Below are 14,966 nucleotides of genomic sequence, written 5' to 3'. Positions count from 1 at the left end.
TTTGAAGAAGACCGCAGAGCCTACCTCACTGACAAAAGGCAAAGGAGGAAAAACCCAACACCCAACCCCAACCCACCAATTTTCCCCTGCAACCGCTGCAATCGTGTCTGCCTGTCCCGCATCGGACTTGTCAGCCACAAACGAGCCTGCAGCTGACGTGGACTTTTTACCCCCTCCATAAATCTTCGTCCGCGAAGCCAAGCCAAAGAAGAATGTTCTTCGGTTCTATGATGGTTGTGGAGATAGTGAATGCACCAGGGTCATCTTTCAAAACTCTATAGATTGATTATAATAGGGTGAAAGGTACCAACATTCTATTCACTACTTAAGAAAGGGGATAAATATCGACCAATTAGTCTGATATCACTACTAGGGAATGTTCTGAAATCTGTAATTAAAAAGGTGTCAGTAGACTAAAAATTATAATAGAGTTAACAATGAATTTTATGAAATGGAATCCAGTTTAACAAATTTCACTGTCCACTTTGCACCTGTGTTTATTATCAGTGTATCTCCATCTACCAATTTGCATCTATAATAGGCAAAAAGCATGATGTGTTTACAATTTTAAGAAAAAAATGTCCCAACCTCTCTGGCAAGTTCCAATGATACTTTGCATGTAGAAATCCACCAAGGCTTGAGGGTCTGTAGTGAATCAATTTTTTTCCTTTGATATCCTGATCCAAGGGCTCCAGTGGGAAAGGAAAGCTTTGATATATACACAGTCACTATGCTGTTGTTAATTTCAAGAATGAAATTCCTTCTTTTTTTGTGTCAGCATTTTCATAAATACTTCTGTATTTTTCTGTAGGTTGTTAATGTACAGTCTGAGTCTTGTGCCTTTTGGAGTGCGACATTTGCCATCATATGAAATTTTTGCAACAGTCTCCAAAGATGAACATGGAACTGGCACTGCCAAAGTTCAAGCTGGGTCTGCACTTCTGGCCAAAAGGGGTGCCTGCTACATTGGAGACCTTCATTCTGTCAAAAAAGAAGCACTTCAATTACTTCAGACAGGTATGGTGTATACTTGATTACCATGTACACTTTACAGTTCATGCTTCAGAGAATTTTGCATTTTAATTTTTTTGCTTTCTTGTCTGTTAGTTTTGGAAACCAGAAGTATCACAGTATTTATTTCTGGAAAAAAATTTGGAGAAGATGTTGATCAGCAGATGACCTTCCCAGTTGAGTGCAATTTCTGGGCTTTAGCTGAAGCTAACACACACATTAAGAAAGCTGTTCAACAAGAAGATGCTGTAATTGGGTCAGTGGTAAGCAAAATTTGTATGATAAAATGCCAGGAAAGATTTATAATTTCCTTTCAAGAAGTCATAGTGTTTAAAATGAGAAACTAAAATTTGTGAGCTCTTGAATTTTTAAAAAAATGTACACATTCTAAACCAAACACAAAAAAAATCAGTAAGTGCTTTAATTACTCAGCAGTTCAGGCAGTATCTTTTGAGAGAAACATAAGAATTGTTATTTCAAGTTGAAAATCTCCTATCTGAAGTTCTAGATAAAACATTTTTAAGATGTTTCTATATATTTATTTTAAATTATATCTTTATGAATATATGTGATTATTATGTGCTGTGTATTGTGTGTGCACCATGATATGAAAAAAACTATCGGGTATATAAGTACAGTCAAATAATAAACGAATTTGCAAGGTGAAAGAATGGGCTAATGGAATTACTGAATAACAAAATTTCATTTTGATGGAGGCGTAAATGAAGATGGAGGATATTTTATTTAAATATTTTGTCACCATTCCTGATTTCCAAACAATCACAGATCTTACCATGTTATTCCTTCCTTTCGTTCTCCACAAATGCTGAGTACTCCTAGCATTTTCTATAGTATTGTAATTTAGATTTTTCTTTCTATTAAATGTTTCCCAACCTAAAGATAAGAATAACCTCCAAGTGGTCTCCAACTGATCTCCTTTAAATACCACTGAAGGCGAGAAATATGAAAAAAATATTTATTTCTGGTTTTAACTGAGCTGGGTGGAAGCTATTGCTGAATGCCCCATATGTGTTCTAGCAATAGGTGGATAAACCATCTTTCATGAAGCTGTATAATTCCATTTTAACAGAATTTTTATTATTTTCCCCCACTGAACCAGTTTCTTGGGACTTGTAAATCCATTAAGCGAAAGGAGATGAGAAGTGTGGTTGTTGGGAACAAAACCTTGCGAAGAATTTTAAAATTTATTCTCAATAGGATATTCAGGAAATTCACTGTTGGGATTTCTCATTGAGAACTCTACTACATCCCCATTTCCTCTGGTTGTGCAGTCCTTTCCCAAAGGAAAATGGTGTTTTCATTATGCTCTCCCATGATGTTGACTGGGATGAGGGATTTAATTTTAGAATTTGTAAACGCTAATGTGAGGTGTACCACTATAACAGTGTGCCTTCCAATTAACTTTTTGTTTTACCATATTGGTGTACCTGTCTGTTTATGGTAACATGTGCTATGCGATCAATGAACTTTATAAATAGACATGATCATTAATGTTATGAGGAATATTAATGTTAATTTAAATAATTTAGTTTTTAATTTGTATATTTGTTGTGCCTCACACACATAATAGTGTCACTAAATTTAAGAATGAAGCATACATTATATGTATATTTGCTGTGCCCCACATATATGATATATCACTAAATTGTGTCCCATACATGTGATATATCACTAAATTTAGGGCTGCACGGTTGGGCATAGCAGTTAGTGGAACACCTTTACAGCCTCAGTGATCAGGACCGGGATTCAAGTCCTGAGCTGTCAGTAAGGAGTTTGTATGTTCTCCCTGTGTCTGCGTGGGTTTTCCCCGGGGGCTCTGTTTTCCTCCCACTGTTCAAAATGTACCAGGGGCATAGGTTAATTGCGTGTAAACTGGCGGCACAGACCTGTGGGCTGAAATGTTACCGTGCTGGATGTCGAATTTTTTTTTTTAATTAAGAATGAAGCATACAATATTTTAATACTTCACATGGCAATTTTGTTTATTGAGAGCATTTGGTGTAGATATATATATTCATTAGTTAGACATGATGTGTAAGAATGTTGACATCTGTGCAGTTATTGCCCTCTAAAACTCCAATTTATAAGCGGATTGTTTGCTGAGGTTCAACACTGATTTAACACTCCCAATCATTTTGGAGATCAGTGCTCCATCTAATGTCTTTTCTTATCCCTGCAAAACATGCATTGAGCAGCAAGAAGTATACAAACACCACTTATTTCAGTATTATAGACTGCATGTTTGATGTTGGTTGTATAAATCTAGTTTTGCGCTTCAGCAATAGAGTACGATAGGAATATAAAAGCAATGAAATTATTCCTAAACTTTATAAAACATAGATCTGATTCCCCTGGAGCATTGTGTTCAAATCTGGTCATGGGAGGCATTATGGTGGATCCAGAAAAGATTTACAAGAATAGTTCCTAGAATGAAAATCTACATTTACAACCACAGAATGGCGAACCTATTAATGTTTCCTTTGGAGAAGACGAGGCTGAGAGAAAATTTGATAGAAACATATAATGATGAGAGGTCTGGACAAAATGGATGATGAGAGGCTATTTCATTTAGGGGAGACATTGAGATCTAGAGCTATTAAAATAAAAAGAATTAACAGTGACACAAAGAAAAATGTTATCCAACATGGGTTTGGAATGAATCCTGAATGCACCACCTTCTGATGTAGCAGAGGGTGGGTTTCTTTGTGGTGTGAGAGATTATGTTGTGTTTGTATTGTATATAGATATGTTTTTGGGAGATAAATTGGGGAAGGTTTTTTTAGTGTAGGTCACATACAAACACTTCAAAACAGATCTTATTTAAAATACTGAAGCTCTGTTCATGCTCGACAGGGTGGCTCCAAGATCCTTTGCAAAAGCTTGGAGAGTGCACAAGAGAATTCACTAATGGATTGTTGTTTACAAAAAGGCAACAGATAAAAATAACTCGTCAGAGCCACAGGCTGTCTGGAGTAGAAATTGCTGTTCTAAGAGGGTCATGTGGTTTTGCAAGCAGATAGAGTCAAACAGGCTTTTTCTCTGTGAGAAAAAGAGAGAGGATTGGGTTCTTCAGTTCTACAGTCAGCAGCAGCAACTGAGACTGGAACAGGACAAGCTGGCAAACTTGTGGAAAAACCCCATTTGGAAGACGGTTTGTGAGTTCTTAATTCAGCCTGGTCAAAGCCCTTGTGGTCCATACAAGAGGAGAGGATTGGCTGCCTAATGTTTCACTTGAAATAAGAGAGAAAAAAAAGAATTCTGTAGTGACCTGAAAGAGGTGAACATCTGGAAAACCCTGATTGGGAAAGTTTTTTCGGCAAGACACTGAAGGGGCTGATTAAAAGGGATCAGTTGTGGGTGTCCAGCGAACAACAAATTTCTCTGAAAACTGACAAGAACCTTCCTGAATTTATCTTTCTATCACCAAAGCCTGGTGAACTTCATAAATGTTAAATTCTGTGCACAGTATAAGAATAGCATGTAACTAGTGAACTTAGAGGAATGAGAAGTGAGATTGGACTGTGAATCAAAGAACTTTTCTAAACTTCTTTCTTTCTTTGGCTTGGCTTCGCGGACAAAGATTTATGGAGGGGGTAAAAAGTCCACGTCAGCTGCAGGCTCGTTTGTGGCTGACCAGTCCGATGCGGGACAGGCAGACACGATTGCAGCGGTTGCAAGGGAAAATTGGTTGGTTGGGGTTGGGTGTTGGGTTTTTCCTCCTTTGCATTTTGTCAGTGAGGTGGGCTCTGCGGTCTTCTTCAAAGGAGGCTGCTGCCCGCCAAACTGTGAGGCGCCAAGATGCACGGTTTGAGGCGTTATCAGCCCACTGGCGGTGGTCAATGTGGCAGGCACCAAGAGATTTCTTTAGGCAGTCCTTGTACCTTTTCTTTGGTGCACCTCTGTCACGGTGGCCAGTGGAGAGCTCGCCATATAATACGATCTTGGGAAGGCGATGATCCTCCATTCTGGAGACGTGACCCATCCAGCGCAGCTGGATCTTCAGCAGCGTGGACTCGATGCTGTCGACCTCTGCCATCTCGAGTACCTCGACGTTAGGGGTGTGAGCGCTCCAATGGATGTTGAGGATGGAGTGGAGACAACGCTGGTGGAAGCGTTCTAGGAGCCGTAGGTGGTGCCGGTAGAGGACCCATGATTCGGAGCCGAACAGGAGTGTGGGTATGACAACGGCTCTGTATACGCTTATCTTTGTGAGGTTTTTCAGTTGGTTGTTTTTCCAGACTCTTTTGTGTAGTCTTCCAAAGGCGCTATTTGCCTTGGCGAGTCTGTTGTCTATCTCATTGTCGATCCTTGCATCTGATGAAATGGTGCAGCCGAGATAGGTAAACTGGTTGACCGTTTTGAGTTTTGTGTGCCCGATGGAGATGTGGGGGGGCTGGTAGTCATGGTGGGGAGCTGGCTGATGGAGGACCTCAGTTTTCTTCAGGCTGACTTCCAGGCCAAACATTTTGGCAGTTTCCGCAAAGCAGGACGTCAAGCGCTGAAGAGCTGGCTCTGAATGGGCAACTAAAGCGGCATCATCTGCAAAGAGTAGTTCACGGACAAGTTTCTCTATTATATACACATGCACTTAGAATTAGAAGGGGATTAAGATTAAAGTTAAATATTACCTTATTTAACTTTAAATAAGTTAAAGTTTGATCCTGTTTTCATGTTTAAAGATAATTAAAAGCAACTTTTGTTTAAGTAACCATTTGTTTTGTTGAATATCTATTGATGCTGGGTTTTGGGGTCCTCTGGGCTCGTAACATTGGCCTTTGAGGGAATCAGATAAACATAGAGTGAGGAGAGATTTCCAAGATCACAGAGAATGGGCAGGACAAGTGACAAGATCTCCACAAAGAAGGGGCTAGTGAGTGGATTTGGTGAGTTGCTGTTGGAGAGGTGATACAGACTCCGAGTTAAATAAATTTCTTATGTGCTGTAGCTACACAATAATATACTTGATTCTGTTGAGGAACAGTGCAAGATCTATTCTTAATTTCAATTCGCCTACTGAAGAATCCATTCCACAAATGATTCTATAGCCTTATCCCTTCACTCTGGCCTGACTCACTTGGAGAACTGGGCCTCTAATGCCACACTGCTGTTCATTGACTTCAGCTCAGCATTGAATACGATCATTCCCCAGAGGTTTGTGAAAGCTGTCCTCGTTGGGACTCAGCATCCCTCTCTGTAACTGGTTCCTGGACTTCCTAACGGAAAGACCACAGACTGGGTCAGTAGCAGAATGTTGAGCACTGTCACGCTGAGCACTGGTACACCTCAGGGCTGTGTGCTCAGTCTAGATCAGCAGATCTAGCTCCAACAGTGTCATCAAGTTTGCAGATAACACAACAGTAGTTGGCCTCATCAGCCACAAAGTTAAGTCTTACTACAGAGAAGAGGTGGAAAATCTTGCAAAATGGTGCAAGAGTAACAACTTGAGACTCAAAGTGGACAAGACGAAAGAGATGATCATGGACTTAAGGAGGTCCAGGAATGGCCACCCTCCACTGCACATCAACAACTTGTATTCCCACAGGGTCCAATGCTATTTCTAGTAGGTAATATTAAAAGAATAAGACCTAAATTAAAATTGACTGTGTATCAAATGGAATTTGTTAAAATTGCTTTAGCAATATCTAGGAAATGCATTGCTATAACTTGGAAATCAGATACAAATTTAGGAATAGAGAGATGGCATGCAGAAGTTCAGAGTTGCACTTAAGAAAATTACATACAATTTAAGGAATAAGTATCACATATTTTGGAAAATATGGTGCCCATATTTACAAAGTATGGTTATGAACGCTTAATTGAAACCTTGCCAGTCTTCTTTCTCCTGGTGGTCTCTCTTATTGGATGGTATTAAATTCTGAAAGTTGCCCTGTTGACAGTCTTTAGTCCTATCTTTTTTCCTTTCCTTATGGGGTTTAGTGGGGGCAGGAGGGCGGGTAAGGGTTTTTTCTTTTCTTTTTATATACCATATGTATTTGAAATTGACATAAAGATTTGTAATGTATGTGATTTTCTGTATTTTAAATTTATAAATAAAATATTTTAAAAACCCCAACTCTAGTAGAGCGCCAAGTTCCTTGGAGTTCACTTAACTAGAGACCTATCGTGGGCACTCAACATCTCCTCACTTGTCAGGAAAGTGCAACAACAACTGCATTTCCTGAGAAGACTGAGGTGGGCACGGCTACTGGCCACCATTATGTCAACTTTCTTTAGGAGCTCTATTGAGACCATCCTGGCTAACTGCATCATGGTGTGGAACGTCTGGGTTGCTGCAAATAAATGAATCAGAGGTCAATCCACAGGTCCATTAGAGTGGCAGAGAGGATCACTGGAGACTCCCCTCTCCCCATCAAGGTGATCTACTGAAGAAGGCATACAAAATCATTGAGGACCCCTTCCACCCTACATGCAGCAACTTTCAGCTGCTCTTATTGGGAAGAATGTATCGAAGCCAGTACCAGCAGGCTCAGAAAGAGCTTCTCCTCGCGGGCAGTGAGAATGCCGAATGACCAAACCATCTAAGGCTCTCATATTCATGAAACAATATTTATTTATTTAGAACCATAATATACTACAGCACAGAAACAGGCCTCTTCAGCCCTTCTAGTCTGTGCCGAACTATTTTTTTCCTAGTCCCACTGACCTGCACCCAATTCATAACCCTCCATACCTCTCAAATTCTTCTTAAATGTTAAAATTGAGCCTGTATTCACCATCTCAACTGGCAGCTCATTACACACTGGTGAAAAAGTTCCCCACATGTTCCCCCTAAACTTTTCCCCTTTCACCCTTAACCCATGTCCTCTGATTTGTATCTCACCTACCCTCCATGGATAAAGCTTACCTACATTGACTCTGTCTATCCCCCTCATAACTTTAAATACCTCTATCAAATCTCCCCTCATTCTTCTGCACTCCAGGGAATAAAGTCTTAACCTGTTTAACCTTTCCCTGTAACTCAGTTCCTGAAGTCCAAGCAACATCCTAGTAAATCTTCTCTCTACTCTTTCTATGTTATCAATACTTTCTTGTGGTAAGGTGACCATAGCTGCACACAATACTCCAAATTTGACCTCACCAATGTCTTATACAACTTTAAAATAACATCACATCTCCTATAATCAATACTTTGATTTATGAAAGCCAGAATGCCAAAAGCTCTCTTTACAACTATATCCACATGTGACGCTACTTTCATTGAATTATATATCTGTATTCCCAGGTCCCTCTGTTCTCCCGCTCTTCTGAGTGCCCTACCATTTACTGTGCATGTTCTTTCTTGGTTTGTCCTTCCAAAATGAAACACCTCACAATTGTCTGTATTAAATTCCATCTGCCATTTTTCAGCCCATTTGTCCAAACTTGCTGATCCAATTTATCACATTATCATCCAGATCATTGATATGAATGACTAACAACAAGGGTCCCAGCATCGATTCCCCAAGGCACACCACTAGTCACAGGCCTCTAGTCTGAGAAGCAATCATCCACCACTACTCTCTGGCTTCTCCCATCCAGCCATTGTTGAATCCACTTCACTACTTCACCATGAGTACCTAACATCTGAACCTTCCTGATTAATTTCCTATGTGGGAACTTGACAAAGGCCTTGCTAAAATCCATGTAGATGGCATCCACAGCCCTTCATTTGTCAACTTTCCTGGTAATGTCCTTGAAAATTTCTACAAGATTGGTTAAACATGACCTACCATGCACAGTCATGTTGCCTATCCATAATCAGTTCTGGCTGTCGAAATAATTGTATATCTGATCTCTTAGAACACCTTCTTATAATTTACCTACTACTGACGTTAGGCTTACAGGCCTATAATTTACAGGGTTACTTTTGGAGCGTTTTTTAAACCATGGAACAACGTGAGCTACCTTCCAACCATCCGACACCATACCAGAGGCTAAGGATATCTTAAATATTTTTGCCTGAGCCCCTGCAATGTCTACGCTAGCCTCCCTCAAGGTCCGAGGGAGTATCTTGTCAGGCCCTCTGGATTTAACCACTCTTATTTGCTTTAAGACAGAAAGCACCTCCTCCTCTTTAATCTGTATAGGTTCCATGACCTCACTGCTTATTTTCCTTACTTCCCTTGTCTCTGTTCCTGTTTCCTGAGTGAATACTGATGAAAAAAAACATTTAAGATCACCCCCAACTCTTTTGGCTCCATACAAAACCAACCACTATGATCTTCAAGGGAACTAATTTTGTCCATTATTATCCTTTTGCTCTTAATATACCTCTAGAAACCCTTAGTATTTTCCTTCATATATATTTATGTAAATGAAATACTTGTCCTATTCATGTATTGTTTGTCTATACTTGTGTTATGTCTGATTGTGTGTCTGCATGTTTTGTACTGAGTACCGGAAAATGTTGCTTCGTCAAGTTGTACCTGTACAATCAGATGACTTAAAGATGATCATCCTGATTAAGACCTGTCAGCTGCTTCAAACACATTTGCATCTTAAATTATAGGTAGAGAAAGAGGTGGCTCGTGGTTGCTCTGGCTCCTGACATCTTTCATGTGCATCACTTCAGTTTGCGAAGTACAGCACAACACAACTCCGATTATCTGAAATTGGATTGTCCGAAATCCTCAGTTATCCGACATTTTTTTGGACCCGGAAGTGATGTCTGTTCAGCTACAAAAAATTTTTGGATAATTGAGGATTTCAGAAAAATCCGAAATCTTCATTTATCTGAAATATTTTGAAGCCGAAATGATGTCATTTCGCCTCTGAAAATTTTCAGAAATCCTCAGTTTTACAAAAAATTTTTTGGCAGCCAAACTGACGTCATGGGTTGAAAAAACTTTGGAAAAACCTCTGAGTAGAATTTCGAGTTTTTGGTCTTGGATTTATCTTATTATGTTCAGGTTGTTTTTTGGTGAAAATTAAATATTATTTCATGTTTAAAAAGCCTTCCATTGTTGTTTTTTGTTGTTTAACCACTGTTGCAAGTGATTTGCTATTGCTACTGGGCTGTTTTTAAAAATGGCCAGTTATCCGAAAATATCATTTATTTGAAATAGGACTGGTCCCAACCATTTTGGATTAATCAGAGTTGTACTATGGCATCAACACAGTTACTGATTCTTTCTATTCAAAATCAGATGTTTATATTTTATTCTCTCTTGACAGGCAGCAGCAGATGGTGTTCTATGGATTGCATCCCTCAATTGCATGCATATTGGTTTGTGTGAACCTGAGTTCTAAGTTGTACCGTAACAAAATGGAATCCAAATCTTTCCCTCCACAGTAGCACTGTGAAAATATCTTCCATAGAAAGAATTTGTAATTCAAGATGATGGCTCATGGTTCACCATCATTTTCAATGGCAATTTGGGACGGGCAATAAATACAGACTTTGCCAGCAATGCCCAGTGTACTACCAATCAACCACAATCAGACAGAGAATCGTGATTAATAGGCTTTAATCACCTTAAAGTATCAGCACAGGGCCTTGAGGGTGGGGTAATGGAAGTTCAAACAGAGGGTGCATGTGGTCTGGGTCTGGTCCAATGACACCATTCTTTACCACGCAACCCAGGATAGCCAACCTTGAAGTGCTAAAGATTTACCTCTTTTGGTTGTAGGTCAGATTGAAGCTTTAGTCCACCTGGAGAAACTTGTGGAGGTTGGCACCATGGTCCTGCTGATCATGGCCACAGATGGTCACATTGTCCAGTATGGTGAATGTGGCCTTGAGTCCATAGTCATCAACTATGTGGTCCATCTCTGGAAGACTGAGACCCAGTTGGTGACTCCGAAAGGGACGCAGAGGAAGGGGTAGAGGCGACTGTCCTCTGGTCAGATTGGTAGTTGGTGATAAGACAGCTTGAGGTCGATAGTTGAGAAAACCCAGAACTGGGTGATCTCGTTGACCATGTTGGCGATGCAGGGAAGTAGGTAGGTGTCTAGTAGGGTGAAGTGGTTTATGGTCTGACTGTAGTCAATGACCAAGGGTTGTTTCTCTCTGCTCTTTACCATCACTACTTGTGCTCTCCCATGGGCTGGTGCTGGGTTCCATGATCCTTCTGCTAAAAGTTGTTTGACCTCTGATTTAATAAAGTCTCTGTCCCTGGGTCTGTACCATTTGCTCCTAGTGGCTACCGGCTGCAGTCAGGGGTAAGTTTCTCGAACAGAGGCCGTGGAGGGACCTGGAGAGTAGAATGTTCAAGGGAGTGAGTTGGTGTTGCGGACCATGAAGGGCGGGTGGGGGCCGTTGAACTGCATGCGGATGCTCTGTAGCTGGCACTGGAAATCCAGTCCTACTATGACCAGCGCGCTGAGGTGCGACATGATCAGGGGTTTAAAGTTCCTGTACTTCATGCACCGCACAGTGACCGTCATAGTGCAGCAGCCACTGATCTCGGCCGATTGGGATTGAGAGGCAAGGGAGTCTTTACATTGTGTCGGGGTCACTACAAGGGAGTATTGGTGTACAGTACTCGGGTGGTTGAAGCTCTCCGTGCTTCTGGTGTCAAATAGATGGTTCGTAGGGTGGCCGTTTACCTCAACGCTGGCTTTGGCCAGTGGTGCGGGCTGTTTTGATCGAGAATGATGGAGGCAAGCATAAGGTCGCTGTCCAAGTTGGTACTGTGTTGGTTCAGGCGGCCCTCGCTAAGATGGCCGCCATCATTGTTGCACATGCAGTGCTGTCAGAAGTTTTGCCATCCTGGCTTGTCATCCCCAGGGCCCCATCAATCTGTCCCCGGCCACTGAAAATGATGTCTGTGGTGGAGCCAGAAGTCGGGTGGTCCAAGATGGCGACGGCTGCTGGGGCAAGGTTGGGACCTACACAGTTTAATGTAGTGCCCTTTCTTCCTGGAAGCGGAGCATGTGGCACCAAGGGTGCTTCCCATGCCTGCAGAAATAACACTTCAGGTGCTCAATAGTGGTGGTAGTGATATGGAATTCTGTGTCCCAAGATGGCCTGAGAAAAATGCTTTGGCACTTCACTGCCTCCTGCAGGCCCTGATTAAGCTTTTCTAGTAGTCTCTGTTTGATGTAGCCAGAGTTGAACCCAGCCACGCACATGTCTCATATATGGCCTTCGAAGTGGGCAGCCGCAGAGACTTCTCGGCAGTCGCAGGCTCGCCCCAGCTGCCACAGTGCCTGCATGTATTCATCAGCCGGTACTTGTTTTCGGCTGTCCAGAAGGTATTGTGCGAATATAAAGTTCGTTGCGGCCCAGTACTGCTTCTGCAAGAACTCCATTGCTTCAGAGTAAGTAGCAAAGTCTCTTATCGCTTGGAAAACCCAGGAGCCGACTTGAGCAAAGAGTATTTCCCTCTTTTCTTCATTCCGCATGTCGTTGCACCTCATGAAAGTGTAAAGGCAGTGCACCCACTGGTCAAATTTAGTCTAAGTCTCCGGATTTTTGGGGTCGGTGTGTAATCTATCCACCCATACTACCTTGTCCATGGTCTAAAATTAAGGTGATTAAGTTGTACTACCAATCAATCGCAAACAGAGAGATAATCGTGATTAATAGGCTTTAATCACCTTAAAGTGTCAGCACAGCTTGCATATTGCTGGCCCAGTTCCAAGGCAGGCTCTGAGGGAGGGGTTTGGGTGTAACACCCTTTATGGGGATATCTGGCAGGGAAGAGTCACAGGTTCAGGGGGTGGGACAGCCCATATATACATAGTGGTAGCACCATGCCCAGGTCCCAAAGAAAACAAAAAAAAACATACATTTTCTAATTCGCTCATATTGTCAGTTTTTTCCTTCAAACTATGGAGGATGAGGGGTGACATGATAGAGGTATATAAAATAATGAGAGGCTGTTCCCAGGCCTAAAATGGCTAACACAAGGCAACATACTGTAGTTTTAAGGTGCTTGAGACTAAGTACATGAGAGATATAAGAAATGAGTTTTTCACACAGAGTAGTGGGTGCATGGGATGTGCTGCTGGCAATAGCGGAGGAGGAAGTACAATAGGATTTTTCAAGAGACTATTAGATAGCTGCGTAGAAGATAAAAATGGAGGGTTATTCAGTGAGGAAATTCTGGGCAGTTGTTAGAGAAGGTATGAGGTCATCACAACACTGTGGGCCAAAGGACCTTTGCTATAATGTTCTGTGTTTAGTTGTTAAGTATCAAACAGTGATTCTTTCTAAGTCCAGTTCAAGTTTGAATCCTTGTTCATGGTAAATGGTGTTAAGTGCAAGAACGTGCTATAACTGTTATATGGTTTTAACATAGAATCTTTTCAGTTTTGCATCCAAATTTATTACAATGTCATTATTACAATGAAAAGATGGAATAACCTCTCCAAAATAAGGCCTGTTATTTATTGTACATGGCTTCATCTCTTTTGTATTAATACAACAAATTACTTTCACAAAACATACTCCATTTTGATGGTTTATCAATACTGAGGGTAGTTGATCCACCACTGCAACTAACTCTGAGCCAACAACAGTGGAGTTAGAGGATCCAGTCCTTAACCCACTAGTATAAAAGACCAAGGAAACTGACAACCAGATTTTTTGATCTTTTGCCATTACTCTTTACGGACCAATTAAATCAAACAGATCCCCCCCAGATCTCAAGGTTTTTTTTAAAGTCATAGAATTGTATGGCAAAGAAACATGTCCCTTGGCCTCTCCTTGATGCAGGAGGCAGCTTTGCATCATGTTGCTTGCTTCCGGCATCATGCACTCGGTTTGGATGCTGCAATGGTGCAGGTACCTGCAGAGACCAGAATCAGCAGTATTCCCAAAGGGAACACATCAGAAACAGGAGCAGGAGTTGTCCATCTGGCCTGTCGACTGTGCTCCCTTGTTCGGTGAGATCACAACTGATTTGTCCATGGACACAGCTCAGCTTTCTCCCCCCCCCCCCCCCCACCCATAACCCTTAATTCCCCTACAATGCAAAGATCGATCGTATAATATCTTAAATATATTTAATGAGGCAGCCTCTACCACTTCCTTGGCCAGAGATATCCACAGAAAATCGGTCAGAATTTTGAAAATATTTAGTATGTATATGTGTACTTATTGATTATTGAGACTAATACATATTAGCCGTTTAAAAATACAATTTTTTTGTAACAAAATATGCATGCAAGAGTTAAAAGGTATATATTGTGGCATGTCTCAAGGTTCTCGCTTGGAAATAAGACACATACAACAAGGAATGCAGTTGACACTGATTTTAATGAACTGGCTGCTCTCTTTTATATGGTCAGGCAGACCCTGGCTGTCATGTGGCTGACGGACGTAACCCGTGCCCCTTCAGGTTGGATCGGCCCATTTTGCTTCAGCGTCACCAACCTGTGGTTTGTGTGGCCCTAGGCACCGATTGGCCTTTTTGCAAACAGTCGCCAGCCATTGGCTGGCAGAGCCTGTTTTGCAGCAGCCTATGGGAGTGATGTCTTCTGTCTCGGCTACATGACCCCACCCTCCCTCCCTCCACAACCAGCAATCAAAGAGGTATTGGTACCTTTGGAAGGCCTGCCCCTGTGGCGAGGGTTTGGGAGTGTGATTCATTGACAGGTGTCCAAATGTGCCAGTCAATCGTGAAAATCCCTTCCCTGCTGCTGATGTCCAGAATGCAGGTGGACCCATTGTGTCGGAGGATGTGATATGGCCCCTCGTACAGTCACGCCATGCCTCACGCAAACATTTACAGTTCTTGAGGTTTTTGGGGACTGTAGATCAAGGATGGCCATCCGCTTTAAGAAGTGTTGGGGTGAGCATTCCCAAGCGATAGCGCAGTCTGGCTTGGGCGGCGTCCAGTGGGTCTTCCAGGGTACTAGCCAAGAATTCACCCAGGATGACTAAGGGCATGCTGTACACCATTTTGGCTGCAGATGTATTGAAATCCTCCTTGGGTGTAGTTTGAATGCCCAGGAGAACCTACGGCAGTTCATCTGTCCAGTTGGGT

General features: G+C 41.8%; 1 protein-coding gene across 1 annotated transcript in view; it reads left to right on the top strand.

Moving 5' to 3' along the window:
• mcmdc2 (minichromosome maintenance domain containing 2) overlaps positions 1-14,966 on the top strand; it is a 71,941-nt gene that overhangs the window by 44,755 nt on the left and 12,220 nt on the right. Inside the window, exons 9-10 of the mRNA XM_069921338.1 lie at positions 812-1,017; positions 1,108-1,274. Coding sequence (XP_069777439.1) covers positions 812-1,017; positions 1,108-1,274 — 373 coding nt within the window. The remainder of the gene's footprint in view (positions 1-811; positions 1,018-1,107; positions 1,275-14,966) is intronic.

The sequence above is a fragment of the Narcine bancroftii genome, chromosome 2 (assembly GCF_036971445.1).
Source record: "Narcine bancroftii isolate sNarBan1 chromosome 2, sNarBan1.hap1, whole genome shotgun sequence".
In the NCBI taxonomy this organism is placed as follows: Eukaryota; Metazoa; Chordata; class Chondrichthyes; order Torpediniformes; family Narcinidae; genus Narcine; species Narcine bancroftii.
The sequence above is the reverse complement of the archived record's forward strand: the minus strand, read 5'-3'. Positions and strand labels throughout refer to the sequence as shown.